Raw genomic sequence first — 18947 nt, forward strand, 5'->3', positions numbered from 1 at the left:
CCCCCCTCACGCAATGCACGCTCGCTCTGGCCGCCCAACTGACACGGGGCTCCGATTCCCAGGTGAGTACACACACACACATCAGATCACACTCACTCTCACACTCACACACACCTCACACATCACAACATGCTGGGATATCCTTGCTTCTACACCGGCTCTGTCAGGATCCCGGCAGCGCCAGACATAACCTTGCGATGCTGGGATCTTAACGGAGGCCGTGAAAGCTGGTAACCATTATACACATCGGGTAACTAAGGTCCCTTAGTTACCCGATGTGTATCATAGTTACCAGTGTACACCGGCTCACACTCACTCTCACACACACCTCACACACACATCACATCGCATCCACACATCAAGGTCCTGCAGCTGCGGAACATATACATAACATAACAGCACACACACACACACAAATCAGATCACACTCACACACACCTCACACATCACATCGCATCCAAATACTCACAACATCCTGGGATATCGCTTGCTTCTCGGCGGCGATATTGTGCTGTGAGCTTCCAGGACCTGACGGAGGATCACATGGCCAGAAGCATGTGATATCCCCGGATGTTGTGAGTATCAGCGCGTATGTGCAATATCGTCAGTGTCTGTGTGTGTGAGTGTATGCGATCGGGTGTGTGTGAGTGGATGCGATCGGTTGTGTGTGTGAGTGGATGCAATCGGTTGTGTGGGTGAGTGGATGCGATCGGGTGTGGGTAAGTGTCGGCAGAGAAGCACGGCGTGCTGGAGGAGGCTGGGAGCAGAGAGGCTGATCTTGGGGAAGGCTGGGAGGGGGAGGCTGATGCTGAGGGAGGCTGGAAGGAGAGAGGCTGAGTAAACGTGCTCCATCCGCCATACTGCGCACTCCCCATCGTGCTGCATCCCCCATGCTGCGCACTCCCAAACGTGCTCCATCCGCCATGCTGCGCACTCCCCATCGTGCTCTATCCGCCATGCTGCACACTCCCAAACGTGCTCCATCCGCCATGCTGCGCACTCCCAAACGTGCTCCATCCCCCATGCTGCGCACTCCCAAACGTGCTTCATCCGCCATGCTGCGCACTCCCCATCGTGCTCTATCCACCATGCTGCACACTCCCAAAAGTGCTCCATCCGCCATGCTGCGCACTCCCAAACGTGCTCCATCCGCCATGCTGCGCACCCCCCATCATGCTCCATCCGCCATGCTGCGCACTCCCAAACGTGCTCCATCCGCCATGCTGCGCACTCCCAAACGTGCTCCATCCGCCATGCTGCGCACTCCCAAACGTGGTCCATCCGCCATGCTGCGCACTCCCAAACGTGGTCCATCCGCCATGCTGCGCACTCCCAAACGTGGTCCATCCGCCATGCTGCGCACTCCCAAACGTGCTCCATCCGCCATACTGCGCACTCCCAAACGTGCTCCATCCGCCATACTGCGCACTCCCCATCGTGCACCATCCGGCATGCTGCGCACTCCCAAGCGGATGGAGCATGATGGGGGGTGCGCAGCATGGCGGATGGAGCACGTTTGGGATGTGCGCAGCATGGCGGATGGAGCACGTTTGGGAGTGCGCAGCATGACGGATGGAGCACGTTTGGGAGTGCGCAGCATGACGGATGGAGCACGTTTGGGAGTGCGCAGCATGCCGGATGGTGCACGATGGGGAGTGCGCAGTATGGCGGATGGAGCACGTTTGGGAGTGCGCAGTATGGCGGATGGAGCACGTTTGGGAGTGCGCAGCATGGCGGATGGAGCACGTTTGGGAGTGCGCAGCATGGCGGATGGACCACGTTTGGGAGTGCGCAGCATGGCGGATGGAGCACGTTTGGGAGTGCGCAGCATGGCGGATGGAGCACGTTTGGGAGTGCGCAGCATGGCGGATGGAGCACGTTTGGGAGTGCGCAGCATGGCGGATGGAGCACGTTTGGGAGTGCGCAGCATGCCGGATGGTGCACGATGGGGAGTGCGCAGTATGGCGGATGGAGCACGTTTGGGAGTGCGCAGCATGGCGGATGGAGCACGTTTGGGAGTGCGCAGCATGGCGGATGGACCACGTTTGGGAGTGCGCAGCATGGCGGATGGACCACGTTTGGGAGTGCGCAGCATGGCGGATGGAGCACGTTTGGGAGTGCGCAGCATGGCGGATGGAGCACGTTTGGGAGTGCACAGCATGGCGGATGGAGCACATTTGGGAGTGCGCAGCATGGCGGATGGAGCACGTTTGGGAGTGCGCAGCATGGCGGATGGAGCACGTTTGGGAGTGCGCAGCATGCCGGATGGTGCACGATGGGGAGTGCGCAGTATGGCGGATGGAGCACGTTTGGGAGTGCGCAGTATGGCGGATGGAGCACGTTTGGGAGTGCGCAGCATGGCGGATGGAGCACGTTTGGGAGTGCGCAGCATGGCGGATGGAGCACGTTTGGGAGTGCGCAGCATGGCGGATGGACCACGTTTGGGAGTGCGCAGCATGGCGGATGGACCACGTTTGGGAGTGCGCAGCATGGCGGATGGAGCACGTTTGGGAGTGCGCAGCATGCCGGATGGTGCACGATGGGGAGTGCGCAGTATGGCGGATGGAGCACGTTTGGGAGTGCGCAGCATGGCGGATGGAGCACGTTTGGGAGTGCGCAGCATGGCGGATGGAGCACGTTTGGGAGTGCGCAGCATGGCGGATGGAGCACGTTTGGGAGTGCGCAGCATGGCGGATGGACCACGTTTGGGAGTGCGCAGCATGGCGGATGGACCACGTTTGGGAGTGCGCAGCATGGCGGATGGAGCACGTTTGGGAGTGCGCAGCATGCCGGATGGTGCACGATGGGGAGTGCGCAGTATGGCGGATGGAGCACGTTTGGGAGTGCGCAGCATGGCGGATGGAGCACGTTTGGGAGTGCGCAGCATGGCGGATGGACCACGTTTGGGAGTGCGCAGCATGGCGGATGGACCACGTTTGGGAGTGCGCAGCATGGCGGATGGAGCACGTTTGGGAGTGCGCAGCATGGCGGATGGAGCACGTTTGGGAGTGCGCAGCATGGCGGATGGAGCACGTTTGGGAGTGCACAGCATGGCGGATGGAGCAAATTTGGGAGTGCGCAGCATGGCGGATGGACCACGTTTGGGAGTGCGCAGCATGGCGGATGGAGCACGTTTGGGAGTGCGCAGCATGCCGGATGGTGCACGATGGGGAGTGCGCAGTATGGCGGATGGAGCACGTTTGGGAGTGCGCAGCATGGCGGATGGAGCACGTTTGGGAGTGCGCAGCATGGCGGATGGACCACGTTTGGGAGTGCGCAGCATGGCGGATGGACCACGTTTGGGAGTGCGCAGCATGGCGGATGGAGCACGTTTGGGAGTGCGCAGCATGGCGGATGGAGCACGTTTGGGAGTGCGCAGCATGGCGGATGGAGCACGTTTGGGAGTGCACAGCATGGCGGATGGAGCAAATTTGGGAGTGCGCAGCATGGCGGATGGAGCACGTTTGGGAGTGCGCAGCATGGCGGATGGAGCACGTTTGGGAGTGCGCAGCATGCCGGATGGTGCACGATGGGGAGTGCGCAGTATGGCGGATGGAGCACGTTTGGGAGTGCGCAGTATGGCGGATGGAGCACGTTTGGGAGTGCGCAGCATGGCGGATGGAGCACGTTTGGGAGTGCGCAGCATGGCGGATGGACCACGTTTGGGAGTGCGCAGCATGGCGGATGGAGCACGTTTGGGAGTGCGCAGCATGGCGGATGGAGCACGTTTGGGAGTGCGCAGCATGGCGGGTGGAGCACGTTTGGGAGTGCGCAGCATGGCGGATGGAGCATGATAGGGGGTGCGCAGCATGGCGGATGGAGCACGTTTGGGAGTGCGCAGCATGGCGGATGGAGCACGTTTGGGAGTGTGCAGCATGGCGGATAGAGCACGATGGGGAGTGCGCAGCATGGCGGATGGAGCACGTTTGGGAGTGCGCAGCATGGGGGATGCAGCACGATGGGGAGTGCGCAGTATGGCGGATGGAGCACATTTGGGAGTGCGCAGCATGGCGGATGGACCACGTTTGGGAGTGCGCAGCATGGCGGATGGAGCACGTTTGGGAGTGCGCAGCATGGCGGATGGAGCACGTTTGGGAGTGCACAGCATGGCGGATGGAGCACATTTGGGAGTGCGCAGCATGGCGGATGGAGCACGTTTGGGAGTGCGCAGCATGGCGGATGGAGCACGTTTGGGAGTGCGCAGCATGCCGGATGGTGCACGATGGGGAGTGCGCAGTATGGCGGATGGAGCACGTTTGGGAGTGCGCAGTATGGCGGATGGAGCACGTTTGGGAGTGCGCAGCATGGCGGATGGAGCACGTTTGGGAGTGCGCAGCATGGCGGATGGAGCACGTTTGGGAGTGCGCAGCATGGCGGATGGACCACGTTTGGGAGTGCGCAGCATGGCGGATGGACCACGTTTGGGAGTGCGCAGCATGGCGGATGGAGCACGTTTGGGAGTGCGCAGCATGCCGGATGGTGCACGATGGGGAGTGCGCAGTATGGCGGATGGAGCACGTTTGGGAGTGCGCAGCATGGCGGATGGAGCACGTTTGGGAGTGCGCAGCATGGCGGATGGAGCACGTTTGGGAGTGCGCAGCATGGCGGATGGAGCACGTTTGGGAGTGCGCAGCATGGCGGATGGACCACGTTTGGGAGTGCGCAGCATGGCGGATGGACCACGTTTGGGAGTGCGCAGCATGGCGGATGGAGCACGTTTGGGAGTGCGCAGCATGCCGGATGGTGCACGATGGGGAGTGCGCAGTATGGCGGATGGAGCACGTTTGGGAGTGCGCAGCATGGCGGATGGAGCACGTTTGGGAGTGCGCAGCATGGCGGATGGACCACGTTTGGGAGTGCGCAGCATGGCGGATGGACCACGTTTGGGAGTGCGCAGCATGGCGGATGGAGCACGTTTGGGAGTGCGCAGCATGGCGGATGGAGCACGTTTGGGAGTGCGCAGCATGGCGGATGGAGCACGTTTGGGAGTGCACAGCATGGCGGATGGAGCAAATTTGGGAGTGTGCAGCATGGCGGATGGACCACGTTTGGGAGTGCGCAGCATGGCGGATGGAGCACGTTTGGGAGTGCGCAGCATGCCGGATGGTGCACGATGGGGAGTGCGCAGTATGGCGGATGGAGCACGTTTGGGAGTGCGCAGCATGGCGGATGGAGCACGTTTGGGAGTGCGCAGCATGGCGGATGGACCACGTTTGGGAGTGCGCAGCATGGCGGATGGACCACGTTTGGGAGTGCGCAGCATGGCGGATGGAGCACGTTTGGGAGTGCGCAGCATGGCGGATGGAGCACGTTTGGGAGTGCGCAGCATGGCGGATGGAGCACGTTTGGGAGTGCACAGCATGGCGGATGGAGCAAATTTGGGAGTGCGCAGCATGGCGGATGGAGCACGTTTGGGAGTGCGCAGCATGGCGGATGGAGCACGTTTGGGAGTGCGCAGCATGCCGGATGGTGCACGATGGGGAGTGCGCAGTATGGCGGATGGAGCACGTTTGGGAGTGCGCAGTATGGCGGATGGAGCACGTTTGGGAGTGCGCAGCATGGCGGATGGAGCACGTTTGGGAGTGCGCAGCATGGCGGATGGACCACGTTTGGGAGTGCGCAGCATGGCGGATGGAGCACGTTTGGGAGTGCGCAGCATGGCGGATGGAGCACGTTTGGGAGTGCGCAGCATGGCGGGTGGAGCACGTTTGGGAGTGCGCAGCATGGCGGATGGAGCATGATAGGGGGTGCGCAGCATGGCGGATGGAGCACGTTTGGGAGTGCGCAGCATGGCGGATGGAGCACGTTTGGGAGTGTGCAGCATGGCGGATAGAGCACGATGGGGAGTGCGCAGCATGGCGGATGGAGCACGTTTGGGAGTGCGCAGCATGGGGGATGCAGCACGATGGGGAGTGCGCAGTATGGCGGATGGAGCACATTTGGGAGTGCGCAGCATGGCGGATGGACCACGTTTGGGAGTGCGCAGCATGGCGGATGGAGCACGTTTGGGAGTGCGCAGCATGGGGGATGCAGCACGATGGGGGGTGCGCAGCATGGGGGATGGAGCACGATGGGAGGTGCACACCTCCCCCCAACACACACACACACGCGCACTGCACAACACACACACACTAGGAATCACAAACAACGCCCTACACAGACACCCACACACACAGACAACGCTGCACACACAAATATACGCACATACTGCACAACACACACATTGCTCAAAACATACCTCCCCCAAAACACACCACACACACACAAACCGCACAACACACATACACAACGCTACAGACACACATCGCTCCACAAACAACGCAACACACGCAACACACATACAACACCGCTCTCACCCCCCGCGACACTCAGAACATGTACAGCGCCCTACACAAACACTTGGTAACTACACACAACAACATCTATATATATATATATATATATATATATATAACAAAAATCATACATGAACTACACAATACGTAAATTCTAGAATACCCGATGCGTAGAATCGGGCCACCTTCTAGTATATATATATATATATATATATATATATATACACATACATATATATATACACACTAGCTGTATACACTAGCATTGCCCAGGATAGTAACGGTCTCTCTTCTGTCTGTCTCTGTGTGTCTGTCTCTGTCTGTATCAGTCTCTCTGTCTGTCTCTCTCTTTCTCTGTGTCCGTCAGTATCTCTTTCTCCGTCTGTCTCTTTCCCTGTCTGTCTCTTTCCCCATCTGTCTCTTTGCCCGTCTGTCTCTTTGCCCGGCTGACTCTTTGCCCAGCTGTCTCTTTGCCCGGCTGTCTCTTTGCCCGGCCTGTCTCTTTCCAGGGCTGTCTCTTTCCAGTGCTGTCTCTTTGCCCGTCTGTCTCTTTGCCCGTCTGTCTCTTTGCCCGTCTGTCTGTTTACAGGGCTGTCTCTTTCCAGGGCTGTCTTTTTCCAGGGCTGTCTCTTTGCCCGACTGTCTCTTTGGCCGGCTGTCTCTTTCCAGGGCTGTCTCTTTCCCCGTCTGTCTCTTTCCCTGTCTGTCTCTTTCCCCGTCTGTCTCTTTGCCTGTCTGTCTGTTTACAGGGCTGTCTCTTTCCAGGGCTGTCTTTTTCCAGGTCTGTCTCTTTCCCCGTCTGTCTCTTTCCCCGTCTGTCTCTTTCCCCGGCTGACTCTTTGCCCGGCTGACTCTTTGGCCCGGCTGACTCTTTGCCCGGCTGACTCTTTGCCCGGCTGTCTCTTTGCCCGGCTGTCTCTTTCCAGGGCTGTTATATTTGCCCGGCTGTCTCTTTCCAGGGCTGTCTCTTTCCAGTGCTGTCTCTTTGCCAGTCTGTCTCTTTCCCCCGTCTGTCTCTTTGCCCGTCTGTCTGTTTACAGGGCTGTCTCTTTGCCCGTCTGTCTGTTTACAGGGCTGTCTCTTTCCAGGGGCTGTCTTTTTCCAGGGCTGTCTCTTTGCCCGACTGTCTCTTTGGCTGGCTGTCTCTTTGGCTGGCTGTCTCTTTCCAGGGCTGTCTCTTTCCAGGGCTGTCTCTTTCCAGGGCTGTTTCTTTCCAGGGCTGTCTCTTTCCCCGTCTGTCTCCTACCCTGTCTGTCTCTTTCCCCGTCTGTCTCTTTGCCCGGCTGTCTCTTTCCAGGGCTGTCTCTTTCCAGGGCTGTCTCTTTACCAGTCTGTCTCTTTCCCCGTCTGTCTCTTTGCCCGTCTGTCTGTTTACAGGGCTGTCTCTTTCCAGGGCTGTCTTTTTCGAGGGCTGTCTCTTTGCCCGACTGTCTCTTTCCGGGGCTATCTCTTTCAGGGCTGTCTCTTTCCAGGGCTGTCTCTTTCCAGGGCTGTCTCTTTCCCCGTCTGTCTCTTTGCCCGGCTGTCTCTTTTCCCGGCTGTCCTCTTTGCCCGGCTGTTTCTTTCCAGGGCTGTCTCTTCCAGGGCTGTCTCTTTGCCCGTCTGTCTCTTTGCCCGTCTGTCTCTTTGCCCGTCTGTCTCTCTTTGCCCGTCTGTCTGTTTACAGGGCTGTCTCTTTCCAGGGCTGTCTCTTTGCCCATCTGTCTCTTTCCACATCTGTCTCTGTCTGTGTCTCTGTCTGTCTTTTTCTGTCCTCTCTATCCATCTCACCACTGACATCTTATTACCTCACACATAAGCTTTTATACTAAGTTTATTTTGTTCCTATAGCAACCAATGACAGTTGCTATTAATAGCCTCTAGCTCCCACCTTTATTCACTTTAATGGAGACATGTTTTTTGGAGAGTTAGGGCGGCTTTGCACGTTGCGACATTGCACGTGCGATGTCGATGGGGTCAAATCGAAAGTGACGCACATCCGGCGTCGCAGTCGATATCGCAACGTGTAAAACCTTTTTGATACGATGAACGAGCGCAAAAGCGTCGTTATCGTATCATCGCTGCAGCCTCCGACATTTCCATAATGCCGGTGGAGCGACAGGTGCAATGTTGTTCCTCGCTCCTGCGGCAGCACACATCGCTGTGTATGAAGCCGCAGGAGCGAGGAACTTCACCTTACCTGCCGCCGGCTGCAATGAGAAGGACGGAGGTGGGCAGGATGTTTACATCCTGCTCATCTCCGCCCCTCCACTTCAATTGGCCGCCTGCCGTGTGACGTCGCTGTGACGCCGCACGACCTGCCCCCTTAGGAAGGAGGCGGGTCACCGGCCAGAGGGACGTCGCACGGCAGGTGAGTGCATTGTGAAGCTGCCGTAGCGATAATAATCGCTACGGCAGCTTTCACTAGATATTGCACGTGCGACGGGGGCGGGGACTATCGCTGCAGCATCGGTAACACATTGTTACTGATGTCGCAGCGTGCAAAGCCCGCCTAAGGCTACTTTCACACATCAGTTTTTTGCCATCAGGTACAATCCGGAAAAAAAAAGGATAAAACGGATCCGGTATCGCATCCGGTTTATCCCCATAGACTTGCATTGTAACCGGATTGTACCTGATTGCTTTGCGGTGCATCCGGTTTTTTCCGGATGCGGCAAAAATAATTAAATGCGGCGGCCGGATAGAACGTATCATGTAACGTTTTTTGCCCCTTAAAAAAACCGCATTCTGCCGGATCCGGTACAATGCGGCATTGTATACAATGGTTGTCTATGCATGCCGGATCCGGCGCAATGCGGTTTTAAACCGGATGCGGTGACCGCATCCGGTTTGGTAAACAGAGCATGCGCAAATTTTTTTTTTTCATCATCACAAAACTTATAAAAGGATCCAGCACATTCTACACACCTCCTGCCGTTCGTTCCTGACTTCAAGTTCTGCTGTCCTCCAGTCCAGTGCTCCAGGGAAGAGGTAATGTCCACAGTACTGTCCACAGATCACTGTTGTGAGCTGCGTACATGTACTTAGACATTGTTTTTTCTTTTTTTACAGGTGCAGTGTTGCGGTCAGAGTTTGGTCCAGCCAGTTGCTGTGCGAGTTCGGTTCTGTGCCAGTGTGCAATTCTTGTGGAGGAGAGTGTTCCTGAGGTAATGTCCACAGTACTGTCCACAGATCACTGTTGTGAGCTGCGTACATGTACTTAGACATTGTTTTTTCTTTTTTTACAGGTGCAGTGTTGCGGTCAGAGTTTGGTCCAGCCAGTTGCTGTGCGAGGCCTGTAATAAAAAAAGATATGTCGTATTCTGGTAGCCCGCCCTCCGGTTCACAAACTGAGGTATATTTTTTTTTTTTTGGTGTTTTTTTAAAAAAAAAAAAAAAACGTTTTTAAATAAACGACATTTACACAGGTGGCCGAAACATCACAGGAGATGCTGCCAGAAGAAGACGGAAGGGGTGGAGAAATACACGGAGCGGGCGGTCATAGTGTAAGTTTCATACAGGAATTGTTTACCACAGCACAACAAACACATAAGTAAATAATTGTTTTTTTTTTCTTCACTAAAGGCTTCAACTTCTAGGGCTCACGATAGAGCTCCCCCAAGACCGTCCCAGGGTCGTCGTCGAGGTGGCGGTGGTCATAGTGTAAGATTTTTTTTTTATTTTTTTTTTTTTTTCATGTCTGTGTGAATTTCTGTCTAATTTTTTTTTTTTTTTAATTTCTTTTTTCTTTCTTTGAACAGGCATCACAGCGTGCTCCCGATTCTGACGGTGAGGAGGCCGGATTTATCAACATCGACCTCCTCATCGATGAAGTTAGAGAGAGGGAGCCGCTGTGGAACATGGCTGACCGCCGCCACGCTGATTCTATCGTAACCCGTCGACTCTGGGACGAGGTATGCCACGCAGCGATAGAAGGTTGGGGGGAGCTCAATTCTCGTGGCCAGAAGAAAGCGCGTAAGTATTCACAGTTCAGTAGGTTATGCTACAGGATGTAATGTGTTGTATACTAACCACTTTGTGCTTTCCACTTTCAGGTGACAAACTTCTGAAGCGGTGGCGGTCTGTCAGGGATCGGCTTCAAAAAGGAGTTGAATCAAGAGATGCAGGCCCCGAGTGGATCCGGAGGACGCAGATCGAAGTACCGTTACTTTAGAGCCTTGTCGTTCCTCCGGACAACTATGGTGTGCAGAAGGTAAATATTCCCCACAATATGTACAAAGTATAATATTTTATGTCTGATTTTTTTTGCCTTTTTTTTTAGTCAGTGCCAATGTATAGCAATTAAATTAATTATTGTTTTGTTTTTCCTCTTTTTAACAGCACCGTCTGCAGCACTCAGGAGCCTGCATCGAACCCGACAGGAGCGATCCCTGAACAGTCCGCCACTGGGGAACACAGGCACAGACCCCACCCATCTGAACCTTCCCTTCCATCTACATCTGTCCCATCCACCTGCGCTGGAGCTTCCCGTGAGACTTCATTACCTGAAGCTGCTGGTGACGAGATAGCTTTTCCCCTACCCCACCCCTCTGACACTGCTGCCCTCAGTAGAACACCTTTGGGTTCTGGGCGTCAGCGTCATAGGGGTCAGGAAAAGAACTATGCGCCCGAGTTCTTGCATCTAAATGCAGCCTTCCAGAACGCCATTAAATTATTAGCAGAACAAAATAGTTCTGGTTTTAGCTTCATAAAGGCCAATATGGATAAAAATACACATGAATTGTGCACGCGTCTGGACAGGCTGCATTTAGATGCAAGTAAATCACCCAATCATTGTTTTTTTCAAGCCGTACTAGAGCGCATGGAAAAGCTATCTCCTGACCAGCAGATGCATGTAATGCAAGCCACACGGCAGGCTCTGGCGCAGGTTTCCTCCCAACCACCTCCACCCACCCCTCCTCCAGCACCTGCCCCCCCTCCAGCCATTGTCCCTACTCCCCCTGCTGCCCAGTACCAGCCTGCTGCCCAGTACCAGCCTGCTGCCCAGTACCAGCCTGCTGCCCAGTACCAGCCTGCTGACCAGTACCAGCCTGCTGCCCAGTACCAGCTCCCAACCACATCTGCCCCTACACTTCCTACCCACTACCACATCTCGCCTTCCACACCCATCATGACCCCAACTCAAGCCACTAATTCACCCGCCACCTCTTCTGTCTCCCAATCCCTCCACTCCACCCCTCAATCCTTAACAAATCCCATCCCATCTCCTGGTTTCCCTCTTGGTTTCTCAACCACACCTTCACCTTCTGTTACTTCCCCACCACCACCACCAACACCACTTTCCACCCTCAATACTCCAACTGTGCGTGTGTTCCCATCTGTCAGCCCCTCCAGTACTATCTCCACCCCAAGCCCAAGATATACAAATTTATAATTTATTTATCTATGTATGTAATAAAAAAAAAAAGTTTTTTGTTGAAAAGTATTTATTTGTTCTTGTTTTTTTTGGGGGGGAATATTATTTTGCAAGTTAAGTTAATAATAAGGTAATACAAAAACATAACATGTAATTTGACGGTGTAAAAATTACAAATTTTTAAAGAGATTCAAAGATTAAAATTAACAAGGTTAACAAGATATTTTTTAATTTATTTTTAACTATTTTTATTTGTTATAAAACTAAAGAAAAATCTTATACCATTTGATCTTGCCAATCTACTCTACCTTCTGGGGACACAAAATAGTCAGCATATTTGTCACGTATTGTTGAACAGGCAACACTACTCCTAAATCCAGGACTGGTGTAGTCAGTCAAAGAGGTGGATTCCAAACTCTGGTCATCCAAGGACAAAGGTTCCTTTGTTAAAACAAAATTGTGCAGTACCACACATGCTTTCACTATTTCATCAACAGTTTCAATGTTTAAATTAATCGCTGTTAACAACACTCGCCATTTGCTGCTTAGTATCCCAAAGGAGCATTCCACCATTCTTCTGGCTCTGGATAATCGGTAATTATATATTTTTTGTGTTTGCGTCAATCCACGGCTTGCATATGGCTTTAATAGATGTTGGGAGAGTTGAAAGGCTTCGTCGGCCACAAAAACAAAGGGCATTGGGGGCTCACATGTGCCAGGAAGAGGTCTTGCAGGAGGGAAATCAAAAGTATTCCCATAGATTCGCCGCCCCATTGGGGACATTTTAAAGACCTGAGAGTCATTGGATCTCCCATATGTGCCAATGTCCACTGAGATAAATTTGTAGTCCGCATCCGTTATTGCCATTAGGACAATTGAGAAATATGTGGCGCCCCTGACCTGGTCAGGCACCACTGAGTACTGCACCCATGCTGGGGACAGTACAATACAGGTAATCCAGAAGGCTGACCGGGGTGTGGAACACAGGCGCATAGTGATCAGGTCTCACACATGTACCCATGAGAGGACCCCTGGGGATCCCAGGAGGGGGCAAAGCCTATACCTCCACTGGAATAGTGGCAGGGGGTTAAAAGCCTCCATCTCCTCTCAAGGGGTGTGGTAGGAGAGTCTGGTTGCTAGGTGGCGTAGGCAAGAACAGGAGAGGAGGAGCAGTGAGTCAGTTAGAAGGAGAACTCCAGAGGGCTCAGTGAGGAGCAGACCTGTGGGGCTGATGCTGTCTAACAGCGCCCGCGCAGTGACTACAGACGGGGGAGAACGGTCAACTAGAAGTGCTGCCTGAAAGCCAGCTTCAGCTAGCGAGTGCAACGGAGTGGGAAGTAAGGAGACTTCTAGAGAGCACCAGGCCCAACCGGGCGGCAGATCCCGAAGCGAGGATAGATTCACCTTTCCCTGCTAAACCTGCCGGTGTGGGGCTCTTACAGCCCACACCACAACAACCAAAAGCCGCAGCCACGTAACCGCAAGTAGGGCCCATAGGTCACAGGAGGCAAGAGGCTGGAGTGGCCTGGCCCGGGGAACAAGCACACGGCAACACAAGAAGGGGAGAGAGGCTTGGAGCATCTTCCCTGGGTGACCCCCATAGGGACTCAAAGTCGGGGTCACCCCAAACCACCAAGGGCTAAGGAAGGCGAGTTTGTAGTCACCCTCATACAGTCAGCCGGAAGGATACCTGGTTCCCACCTGGTTCATCCCAGCTACGCCCGGGTTACTCACCCTGCCACCTGAAGTGAGTAAAAACCCTGAAAGACACTCTGCCTGTGTGTGGTCATTCTGCGACTTGTGGTACTACAGCTTTACAAAGGGCCCTGGGGCTTGCCTCACTCTCAGGAGGCTACTACACCCGACTGCACCCACCATCAGCCCCAGGTGCCTCCTAATCTGCAGTGGCGGTCCCCTCTGACCGCAAATCTGAGAGTGGCGTCACGATCAAAACCGAAGATTCCCTACCTGTGACCAGATCCAGCTACGTGGAGTCCCTGAAGGTATGCACCGATACAACACCTGTGGGGCTTCACATCTGGCGTCACGAACAGGATAAGGACTAGACCTGTTCAGACAGGTGACCATGTGCCTGGGCGGTCCGCTTGAAAAATTGGAAGCGCCGCCATATTGCCACCATGAAAAGCGCGCTGAAAAACAACAGCAGCCCGCGCTGGAAGAAGTTACCGCCCACGAAGAGGTGTGGCTACCCAGAGATCCTCTGGAGAGTTCTGACCTTGCCAGCTATGAGAGTGGAAGCGTCGAGAGACGGCGGGAAGGAAAGGAAGCCACAAGCCTGCTGCTGGGAGAGGAGCTGCTGAAAGAGGCAGAGCAGAAACTGGACAGCTTGTTACAGGAGGCAGCGAAGAGTCCACTGCTGGGAGACCGTGCAGAAAACGGCGCAGAAGAAATGGCGTCTGACCGCAGGAACCCAGAACCAGGCTCCGCTGCCTGGTGGTACCGAGAGCTGGCCCAGTTTTGCAACCGGCTGGAGACCCGGGTCGTGGAGCAGATTCGGGAGGAACGGATGGAACTGCAGGAGCTGACCGCGGCGGTTCGGGCCTATGAAGGGAGAGCTGCATGCCGAGTGTCAGACAGGACGGCGACGACGCAGACCCCGATGCTGCCACCGGTGGGTGAGTCAAATGATGCCCCGGCCCGCGCAAGTGCCCCGACCCCTGCTGCCACGTCCGCGGTCCCTGAAGAGGCGTCCGGTGCGGCGACGCTGAAGCAGGCCGCAGCCACGCCAGGTGCGGCCCTCCAAGCCCCAGCGGCTGCAGCGATGCCCTGCTCGGCCCACCAAGACCCAGTCCCTGCAGCGATGCCCTGCCCGGCCCGCCAGGACCAGGCCGCCGCCATCCCGGGCGCGGCCCGCCAAGACCAGGCCGCCGCCATGCCAGGCGCGGCCCGCCAAGACCAGGCCGCCGCCATGCCAGGCGCGGCCCGCCAAGACCAGGCCGCCGCCATCCCGGGCGCGGCCCGCCAAGACCAGGCCGCCGCCATACAGGGCGCGGCCCGCCAAGACCAGGCCGCCGCCATACAGGGCGCGGCCCGCCAAGCCCAGACCGCTGCAGCGACGTCCAGCCCAGCCTGCACAGAGCCCCCTGCAACAGCGACACTGATCCAGGCCGCCGCCATGCCAGGCGCGGCCCGCCAAGACCAGGCCGCCGCCATCCCGGGCGCGGCCCGCCAAGACCAGGCCGCCGCCATCCCGGGCGCGGCCCGCCAAGACCAGGCCGCCGCCATCCCGGGCGCGGCCCGCCAAGACCAGGCCGCCGCCATACAGGGCGCGGCCCTCCAAGACCAGGCCGCCGCCATGCCAGGCGCGGCCCGCCAAGAAAAGAAGTACAGAAGTTAAAGTTTTGAAAGTTTTGTTTGCAACGTTTAAGAAATGCGCCCACAAAAACTATTGTGAGAAATAAACTTTAAGGCTATGAACTTGCTATAGCCACAAACTCTCGCAGTGTAAATAGTTACACCAGTGGCACCACCACCAGGGCCAGCCTGTTTAGGGGCTTGGCTCGTCTGCAACCAGGGGGGCCCGTCCGTAGAAAAGGGCCTTGGCTCACCTGCGACCAGAGAGCACGCCTGTTTATGGGGCCTTGGCTCACCACCACAAAGAGGGTACCTGGTCAGCACCAACTGTGGAGGCCGCCTCTGCATCCTGCCAGAAGAGGCTGACGGCGCGGATCCACCAGGCCAGGTATACCCTGAAACCACCAGCCCATGAAAGCCGCCTCTACATCCTGCCAGAAGTGGCTGAAGTCGCGGCCAACGGGAGAGGAAGATTGGAGGAAAGGTCTGGGGAAGTAGATGGCCCAGACCTGGTTACCAACAGGACCGGTGACCTGCCTCCTGAGAGGGTTTTGGGTGGGTTAACGGACTTGTGGGTGGAGGGTGGTGATGTCTGATACCTGGTGCTTTTAAATGTTTTACATGTTTTAATGTTTTATGCATTTTAAAATGTTGTCTTGCAGCCCGAGGACGTGCTGGTGATAACTAAGGGGGAATGTGGCGCCCCTGACCTGGTCAGGCACCACTGAGTACTGCACCCATGCTGGGGACAGTACAATACAGGTAATCCAGAAGGCTGACCGGGGTGTGGAACACAGGCGCATAGTGATCAGGTCTCACACATGTACCCATGAGAGGACCCCTGGGGATCCCAGGAGGGGGCAAAGCCTATACCTCCACTGGAATAGTGGCAGGGGGTTAAAAGCCTCCATCTCCTCTCAAGGGGTGTGGTAGGAGAGTCTGGTTGCTAGGTGGCGTAGGCAAGAACAGGAGAGGAGGAGCAGTGAGTCAGTTAGAAGGAGAACTCCAGAGGGCTCAGTGAGGAGCAGACCTGTGGGGCTGATGCTGTCTAACAGCGCCCGCGCAGTGACTACAGACGGGGGAGAACGGTCAACTAGAAGTGCTGCCTGAAAGCCAGCTTCAGCTAGCGAGTGCAACGGAGTGGGAAGTAAGGAGACTTCTAGAGAGCACCAGGCCCAACCGGGCGGCAGATCCCGAAGCGAGGATAGATTCACCTTTCCCTGCTAAACCTGCCGGTGTGGGGCTCTTACAGCCCACACCACAACAACCAAAAGCCGCAGCCACGTAACCGCAAGTAGGGCCCATAGGTCACAGGAGGCAAGAGGCTGGAGTGGCCTGGCCCGGGGAACAAGCACACGGCAACACAAGAAGGGGAGAGAGGCTTGGAGCATCTTCCCTGGGTGACCCCCATAGGGACTCAAAGTCGGGGTCACCCCAAACCACCAAGGGCTAAGGAAGGCGAGTTTGTAGTCACCCTCATACAGTCAGCCGGAAGGATACCTGGTTCCCACCTGGTTCATCCCAGCTACGCCCGGGTTACTCACCCTGCCACCTGAAGTGAGTAAAAACCCTGAAAGACACTCTGCCTGTGTGTGGTCATTCTGCGACTTGTGGTACTACAGCTTTACAAAGGGCCCTGGGGCTTGCCTCACTCTCAGGAGGCTACTACACCCGACTGCACCCACCATCAGCCCCAGGTGCCTCCTAATCTGCAGTGGCGGTCCCCTCTGACCGCAAATCTGAGAGTGGCGTCACGATCAAAACCGAAGATTCCCTACCTGTGACCAGATCCAGCTACGTGGAGTCCCTGAAGGTATGCACCGATACAACACCTGTGGGGCTTCACAAATACTTTTTATAATTGTAGTATTCTGACCCCGAAGCAGCAGGTTTCACAATTCTTATATGTTTGCCGTCCACTGCGCCAAGGCAATTTGGAAACTGACAAATGTTGTAGTATTGTTCGGCAATTGCAAGCCATCTGTCCCTGGTGGGCTGGGGGATGAAATCCTCATGGAGGCAATCCCACAAGGCTTGGCAAGTGTCTCTAATGATTCCCGAGATGGTGGAAATTCCTAGTCGAAACTGGTAGTGAAGGGACGAAAGCGACTCTCCAGTTGCAAGGAATCTGTAAAGGAAAGACAATAATTATAAAAAAATAATAGCAAACACATTACAGTTAAAAGTCAATTTAACAGGAGGATACAATTAAAAAAAAAAACTTACCTAAGCGTAACCAGCAAACGCTCCTCGGGTGTTATAGAGAACCGGCTGTAGGTGTCCGTTTTACGTATGTTGTCCGCAACAAGGCCAAGGAGGACGTCAAAATTATTCACTGCCATCCGGACATAGCTTGTGAATTTTTCATCGTTTCCACGGAGCTCCAGGTATAGGGTTGAAAACACCCCACGTGTCAGTCTCTCGGCAGTCAGGGGATGGATCCAAAAGCGTCGATGTCGCTGACGCCTCAGTCGCTGTCGCTCCTTTTCTCTGACGATGATAGCCAAGCGATTTGCCTCAAATATAAAATCAGCAGTGATCTTTGTGATATTTGCAAGAATAACATCCATGGTTTCTGCTTGTCTCTGTCTTCATTCTGTAATATATGCTTCAAAATACTGTATATATACTATATTTTCCCAATAGCCAATCAGAATACGGAACGCGTTAATTGTTTGTTTAGTGTTTAAAAAACGGATCCGTAAAAAAACGGACACAACGGATGCAAAACGGATGCAAACCGGACCAACCGGATCCGTTTTATTCCGGATCCGTTCCCAACGGATCCGCTTAAAACCGGATCCGGTGGGTCCGGTTTGCACAACAAAACCGGAAACGTTGGATACGGAAAAAAAAAGGACTGTACCTGAATACAGAAAACTGATGTGTGAAAGTAGCCTAAGGCTATGTGCGCACGTTGCGTAAATACATGCAGTTACGCTGCGCTTTGCGTCCCCTGCACAGTCTATGGAGATTGTGCAGGGGCCGTGTGCACGTGGCGTCTTAGACGCAGCGCTTCGGCTGCTGCCCGAAGCGCTGCGTTCTAAGAAGTGACATGTCACTTCTTCCGTGCGCTTTGCCGGCAGCTCCTGATCTGTCTATGGCAGGAGCTGCAGGCAGAGCGCATGGAATCGGCTTTTTTTTTTTTCTCTACGGACATTTTCTGCAGCGATTTGAAGCGCACGTGTGCTCTTCAGATCGCTGCAGAAATTTCTGCAGTGACTGTACGCAACGTGCGCACATAGCCTAACTAACACACGTGGTTAAATTTTCCTGTCAAAACATAGTCTATGACGTTCCCTGAGTCTCCGTGAAAGCTGAGGAGAGTGATCCCTGCAAGTGCCATTTGGTAAGTGCCCCTGTCGCGGGCGGAGGAGGGGACGCCGCGCTCTCCCACTGCTCGGGTCCGGCTGCCGCTGCGGCTGCTGCGGCCTGCTGCTGCTCGGTGGCTCGAGCGATGGGCCGGATCCCGGGGACTCGAGCGGCGCTCCTCGCCTGTGAGTGAAAGGGGATTGGGTTTTGGGATGCTTTATTGTCCGTGACGCCACCCACGGTTGTGGTGATTAAGTGGACACCACCGCTGCTCTGTTTGGGGAGCCCGGGAGTGATGGTACGGAGCAGCCAGTTGTTGATTTGCCCCTCCGTGGGTAGGGGTGTTGGTGATCCCGGGGCCCAGTGATGGGGTTGGTATGGTGGACAGGCGGGTATGGGGCCTGTGGAGGTGCAGGGGCGCAGGGGCAGTGCTGTGTCGCACGGCACGGAGGTACTCACTCAGCCAGTAAACACGACACAGTTCTCGGTAAACAAACGGCTGGTTGGACGGGTCCCTCGGACGGTTCACGGTGCTGCGGTTCCCTGCAGTTAGCGGTAACGGTCTCTTCCCTGCACCTATGTAAAGTCCTTTTGGTAGCGATGGGTTCCCACCGGTTACCCACTCCTCG

General features: G+C 55.3%; 1 protein-coding gene across 1 annotated transcript; it reads right to left on the bottom strand.

The window, feature by feature from the left end:
• Positions 1-11014: 11014 nt before the first annotated feature.
• LOC142289939 (uncharacterized) lies at positions 11015-17710 on the bottom strand. Its single transcript, XM_075333877.1, has 3 exons — positions 17233-17710; positions 16883-17134; positions 11015-11018 (listed from the first exon to the last, which is right to left on the bottom strand). Exons 1-3 carry the CDS (start codon positions 17574-17576, stop codon positions 11015-11017), a joined length of 600 nt encoding a protein of 199 aa, XP_075189992.1. The 5' UTR covers positions 17577-17710.
• Positions 17711-18947: the final 1237 nt, after the last annotated feature.

Source organism: Anomaloglossus baeobatrachus, chromosome 2, assembly GCF_048569485.1.
Source record: "Anomaloglossus baeobatrachus isolate aAnoBae1 chromosome 2, aAnoBae1.hap1, whole genome shotgun sequence".
Classification (NCBI taxonomy): Eukaryota; Metazoa; Chordata; class Amphibia; order Anura; family Aromobatidae; genus Anomaloglossus; species Anomaloglossus baeobatrachus.